Source organism: Eptatretus burgeri, chromosome 12, assembly GCF_056783735.1.
Source record: "Eptatretus burgeri isolate ZD-2024b chromosome 12, Ebu_testis_v1, whole genome shotgun sequence".
Taxonomy (NCBI): Eukaryota; Metazoa; Chordata; class Myxini; order Myxiniformes; family Myxinidae; genus Eptatretus; species Eptatretus burgeri.
This window is the reverse complement of record NC_140972.1, coordinates 68,884,563-68,890,562: the sequence shown is the minus strand read 5'-3', so window position 1 is coordinate 68,890,562 and position 6,000 is coordinate 68,884,563. Positions and strand designations below refer to the sequence as shown.

Sequence of the window (6,000 nt, the reverse complement as noted above, 5' to 3'; positions counted from 1 at the left end):
TGAGAAAAAAAGATGAAGAGGAGAAGATAAAAAAACATAATGAAGAGCTAAAGAAAAGAAAGATGGCAGAGTGGAGGCAAATAGAGGAGGAAGATCGGAGAGAATTCCAAAAATTTGTGCATTGGAGGGAATCAGTGTATCAGGAGCATACACGTGCATGGCTTGAGATCGAACGAAAAGAGAAAGAGGTTCTCAAGAGTGAGTACATGGTGGAGAAATTACAGAAAGGGATTTCTGAACTCGAGGGAATGGAGCAGGAAAAACGGGTTCAATTCGAAAAAAGGAAGATGTTAAAAGAAGGGGAAATAAAACATAGAGAGATTGAGACATGCCGGCAAGAGGAAGAGATTAGAGAACGAGAAAAGGATGTTGAGAAAATGGAGAGAATGTTGAACCAACGAGAAGAGGAGGAGCGTGGTCGGCAAGAGCGATTTTTAGAGACCAAAAAAAGAAAAGAGGAAGAGTTGTTCCGGAGAGAGAAAGAGGTACATCAGCTGGAGCAGGAGATTTATAAGAGGGAAAAAGATGTGCACTCTCGGGAACAAGAGGTTTGGCGAAGTGAGGGGAAGGAGGAAAAACGACGAGAGGAGGAAGAACAGAGACGAGTGGAACAGGAAAACCGGAGACAACGAGAAGAGGAAAACCGGAGATTAAGAGAGGAAGAACAGAGACGAGTAGAACAGGAAAAGCAGAGACGACGAGAACAGGAAGAACAGGAACAACGAGAACAGGAAAAGCAGAAACCACCAGGACAGGAAGAACAGAAACGACTTGAACAGGAACAACTGAGATTAAGTGCAGAAGAAGAAAGACGACTCAAACAGGAAGAACAGAAACGACTGCAACAGGAAGAACAGAGACAAATAGAACAGGAAGAACAGAGAGGACGAGGACAGGAAGAACAGAGACGAGTGGAACAGAAAAAAGAGACAGTAACTGATCAAGAACTCAAAAAACCTTGTCAAAAATCTGACGAGACCAACGAGGAGGCAGAAGCAAATGTTGATGCAGAGGAGGCAGAACATGTGCAAAAGATTGCTGACTGGAAACTGCATCGACAGCAAAAACGGAATGAGAATGTCATTGAGTGGTCTCAAAATTGGAATGAGAAACAACGGGTGAAGCAGCAAGAGAAACAGCTGCTCAAAGAAAAGGAAAAAAAATTCAACAAACAAATGAAGAAGCAAAGACGGGCAGAAAAGAAAAGTACAGAAATTGAACTGAAACCCCATGGTGTTGGTGTGATACAGCAACAACAGAAGCCTCACCATGATAGCGAGCCACAACAACAGAAGCCTCGCCATGATAGCGAGCCACAACAACAGAAGCCTCGCCATGATAGTGAGCCACAACAACAGAAGCCTCGCCATGATATTGAGCCACAACAACAGAAGCCTCGCCATGATAGCGAGCCACAACAACAGAAGCCTCGCCATGATAGCGAGCCACAACAACAGAAGCCTCGCCATGATAGTGAGCCACAACAACAGAAGCCTCGCCATGATAGCAAGCCGCAACAACAGAAGCCTCGCCATGATAGCAAGCCACAACAACAGAAGCCTCGCCATGATAGCAAGCCACAACAGCAGCAACAGCAAACACAAGATGTTGTTCAAGGGTTCCAGCAGGAACAGAAGCCTCATTCTCATCAAGTGCTGCAACAGCAGCAGAAGCAGCATGGTGTTGAGGGGCCCGGCCATATTCAGGACCTTCAACAGGTAAGCATTCTTACAGGTAAACACTTGATTTGACGAAGAATAATATCCTCAATTGTAGAGATAATTGTGATTATAATTTTGGTGGGAAAGGTAACTTATTGGCACGGTCATCTCCACGCAGGATAAATCACAAGTATTTTAACTCCCCTTGATTGGATTAGATCAACGAATTCACCTTTTCACTGATTACCTGTTTTATCAGTGATTTTCATTCTGTGCCACATCCTGAACAAGTTATCAAACTGATGAACATATCAATGTATTTAATCTTTCTTATTTTTATTGTTTTTCCAAAGACCCCTCAGAAGAGACGCCCGTTCCCTCCTCCACCACCATCATACGTCAAACCATCCTACCGGATGGAACGTAAGTTACCAAGCATCTTACCTTACAATACACGTTATCCGAAACTTTGTCTAAATTAGATGTTCCTCACCTCCATCATGCCCCATTTCGTCTGTGCTTCAGAAGTGTTGAAAACAAATCAATATTTTGCTTCACTTGAAGCCAGACAAGCACCAAACAAATATTACAATTGGTGGAAGTCTGGGATGAGTGTCAGTGATTCCACACAGTAGTCATTGTGTACACTTGGATGTTCATTAAAATTAATTGTTTGAAAAATCGAAATTTTTATTAAAACCCACTTTCATTCAGTGATGAAAGACTTGAGCTCTCTTCCATGAAGCACTCCATCATGATTCACTTCTACGTCATCAGATGAGGTTTCGTTATTTTAATTCGGACATAAGTGGGGATTTGTGGGCTCTGTATGAAGCACAGGAATGATGGAACAAATTGCAGAAATTCCCTTGTAAGTGAAATAAAACATGAACTGAAATGTAGAAAATGAGGGAAAGGGAGAAACACAGAGATGGAGAGAGAGAGAGAGAGAGAGAGAGAGAGAGAGAGAGAGAGAGAGAGAGAGAGAGAGAGAGAGAGAGAGAGAGAGAGAGAGAGAGAGAGAGAGAGAGAGAGAGAGAGAGAGAGAGAGAGAGAGAGAGAGAGAGAGAGAGAGAGAGAGAGAGAGAGAGAGAGAGAGAGAGAGAGAGAGAGAGAGAGAGAGAGAGAGAGAGAGAGAGAGAGAGAGAGAGAGAGAGAGAGAGAGAGAGAGAGAGAGAGAGAGAGAGAGAGAGAGAGAGAGAGAGAGAGAGAGAGAGAGAGAGAGAGAGAGAGAGAGAGAGAGAGAGAGAGAGAGAGAGAGAGAGAGAGAGAGAGATATTCATTCCAGGGTTGTGATGGAAGGCAGGACAATGATGGAGATGATGATGACAATGCTGTTGAGTGGTTTTGACTTCCTTTTGTTGATGTGTGTGCAGAGGAAGAAGTCATATTTATGGCCGCTGGAGAGGAAGATGCCATGTTTGGCTGTGATTCCCTCATCACTCCTTCATGCAAGCTCTCCAGGAATGCAAAGCGATTCACCAGGCTCATGCAGATGGCTGATTCGAGCTTTTTCAAATGAACAATCTCCAGAACTAAGGTACGGTAAACACTCGATGGACTGATTTCATCACCTGGATCCTTTTTGTGTCCATGTTTGTCAATCTGTCACTTCCTTGTTCAAAATATCATGATGAGAAATAAATAATTCCAAGTGTAGAGAATTTAATAAGTTGAGTGAATCCATCAAGCAGGTGGAGTCTCTCCCTGGTTTATACAATCAATGCCAATCATGAAGGGAACTGCAGATATTAACCCTTGGTGTTCGCTGCTTGACTTCATCACTGTACATCATGTGTGACTTCATCACTGAATATCATGCATGACTTAATTACTGAATATCATGCGTGACGTCATTTCTTTACATCACGTGTGACGTCATCACTGAATATCATGCACGACTTCATCACTGAACATCATGCGTGACGTCATTTCTGTACATCATGTGTGACTTCAGAACTGGACGTCATGCGTGACTTCATCACTGTACATCATGGATGACTTCATTACTGCACATCATGTGTGACTTCCTCACTGTACCTCATGTGTGACGTCATTTCTGTACATCGTGTGTGACTTCATTAATATACATCGTGTGTGATTTCATAACTGCACATCATGTGTGACTTCATCACTGTACATCATTTGTGACTTCATCACTGTACATCATGTGTGACTTCATCACTGTACATCATGTGTGACTTCATTACTGGACATCGTGTGTGACTTCATTACTGTAATAACAAACACATTTAAACTCGAACGTTGTATTTACATTTCTTCCCCTCCATTTAGCTGCTGCCATCATCTGGATTGACTTCAAATATTCTGCTGAATCATCTCCAGTCTGAACTGTGACCATGGTCTCCTCCACCTCATCGACTCAAGGACTTGGTCAATCAGAAATCCGATTTGTTTTTTTCCCAACATCCTTCACCCCAACCAGATTACCAAACCCACCTGCAGATTCCATGTAAACAACTTCAATCAAGATCTCATTCAAATCCTGTCCTTAAAACATTCATTGTGTAATTATTGAAAAATTCTCTTCTCATAACTTTTCCTGAATAAAGGTTCCTTTCCATGAGCATCTTTCCATGTTTCTCTAACCTTGGTTTCTCATTTCACTCTCAGATCCAAACCTCCACCCTTCAGTTATTCCAGTTCAACGACGGGTGTTCACTTTCTTGTTTGACCAAAAAAAACATTATTTATTTTCAACATTGTCTCCCTTGAGATAATTGCAGTTCGTCCATCTCTGTTGCATCTTGATCAAGGAGATTAGTAAACAGCCTTGTGGTGGAGTCTGCGGGCCTACGGGGAAGGGCATGGTGATGATGCGTGATGGGCGTGATGATGGGAGGAGTGGTCGTGGTGGTCAGTGTATCGGCAAGGAATATGAGGTGTGCGCGCCGCCTGAGGCGTCGTAATGCTGGAGTCGACCGGCTCGGGAGTGTGCCGAATACGGAATAAAGGGGAGCCGCGGGCACAGTACGCCCGCGCTCGCACTTGTGCAACACAGCCCGGCTCGACTGTTCCTCCGCATCGTGTCTGCCTGCTCAGCATCTCCCATTTCAGTACATTACAAGCCTGACCTTGCTTTTTCAGAATGTTCTCAACCTCTGAAATTATTTCCTCATTATTTGTAGCATCTTACAACTGTGGCAGTTCATCAGAACAGGAATCCTCAATATAATGTCTCTCACCTGATGAAATGGAGAGTCATGAGAGCCTTGACGCTGCAATCCCACAAAAAGTAGCCACAACCTTTCCAGATGACACTTCAATGTTGTTGTGCTTCCAGGGAGGTAAGATGAGCAACAAGGGTTGATCGCACAATCGGGGCCGGATTCAGTCACATGCCAGACAGGCCATGGCCTCGGGCACCATCTGAAGGGCCCCACACCTAGGGCTTTTGGATGAAGCCTTCACCAATCTCTACAAAACTGAATGTGAATAGACAAATAGGGCATTGGATATGGCCTTCAACATTTAAAATGGCCGAGGGCCCCACAACGTCTTAATCCAGCCGTAGGCACAATGTGTGCTTACACGGCATGCTCTGCTATTTGGTCTCAAGATCAAAGCAGTGAACCCATAACTCTTCCTGAATCACAATCGTGTTCATGACGACCTCGACGTTTGTTTTAAACTGTTTAAAATTTTCCCTGGAGGTCAAATCACTCTCTCTTCAAATCAGCAGTCAATATCCTGGGAACCCATCTCACTGAGAACTTTCACATGATGGATAAAATTCCAGTATCCAGATCTGATTCTCGGTGAGGATGGACTGCCCTGACCCAGTGATTGGACTCGGTCTCACCAACGTTCCTGTTCATCTTGCGTTGTTGGTCAAAAGCTGTGGAATGTATCAACTTCTTCGAGTGTGGTTGCCTCTTTGGGACATCATTATCTTGGCTCAGACTCAGTGCCGTTTCTTTCTCAAAGAAATTTAGTTGCCCAGTTGTTATTTTTCAGTGGCGCATGAAGGGACATCATCTCCCAGTGTGAACGCCACGTCTTCATGAATTCCCTTTGGACCTTTCTTATAGAGTTATTTGACTTATTGCTCTGATTTCAGTCCTTTCATTTGACCAACTCATAGTTAGACTTCTGTTCAGAGGTCTTGCGAAAATAAACAAAAGGTTGTTTATAAATAAATAAAAACAAGAGTGCATCGATCGACGATCGATATTTATTGGGTCTGAACAAATCATAAAATGAGTCAAGCTGGAGACTTTCTGAATGGACGTCAACATGCTTCTCATTGGCTCCCTCTATCATTTCATTTTCATTGTTCCTTCCACAACCTCTCTTTCGTCATCCTTCCTATCTCATC

General features: G+C 43.5%; 1 protein-coding gene and 1 long non-coding RNA gene across 2 annotated transcripts; both read left to right on the top strand.

Annotated features, from left to right (window-relative positions):
• The first annotated feature begins 35 nt into the window (after positions 1-35).
• LOC147015855 (uncharacterized) lies at positions 36-2,507 on the top strand. Its single transcript, XM_085849127.1, has 3 exons — positions 36-1,341; positions 1,618-1,718; positions 2,439-2,507. The coding sequence occupies exons 1-3, from the start codon at positions 63-65 to the stop codon at positions 2,505-2,507; spliced, it is 1,449 nt and encodes a 482-aa protein (XP_085705253.1). The 5' UTR covers positions 36-62.
• A 444-nt stretch (positions 2,508-2,951) lies between these two features.
• Positions 2,952-4,248, top strand: LOC147015854 (uncharacterized). Its single transcript, XR_015050129.1, has 2 exons — positions 2,952-3,201; positions 3,957-4,248. It is a non-coding gene; the product is annotated as an uncharacterized LOC147015854 (long non-coding RNA).
• Positions 4,249-6,000: the final 1,752 nt, after the last annotated feature.

Coding starts and splice junctions, on each gene's coding strand:
- LOC147015855 (XM_085849127.1), top strand. CDS start 63: ATGGCAGAGTGGAGGCAAATAGAGGAGGAAGATCGGAGAGAATTCCAA. Junction 1,342..1,617: donor ACAGAAGCCTCGCCATGATA/GTGAGCCACAAC, acceptor ATGTTGTTCAAG/GGTTCCAGCAGGAACAGAAG. Junction 1,719..2,438: donor ATATTCAGGACCTTCAACAG/GTAAGCATTCTT, acceptor CTACGTCATCAG/ATGAGGTTTCGTTATTTTAA.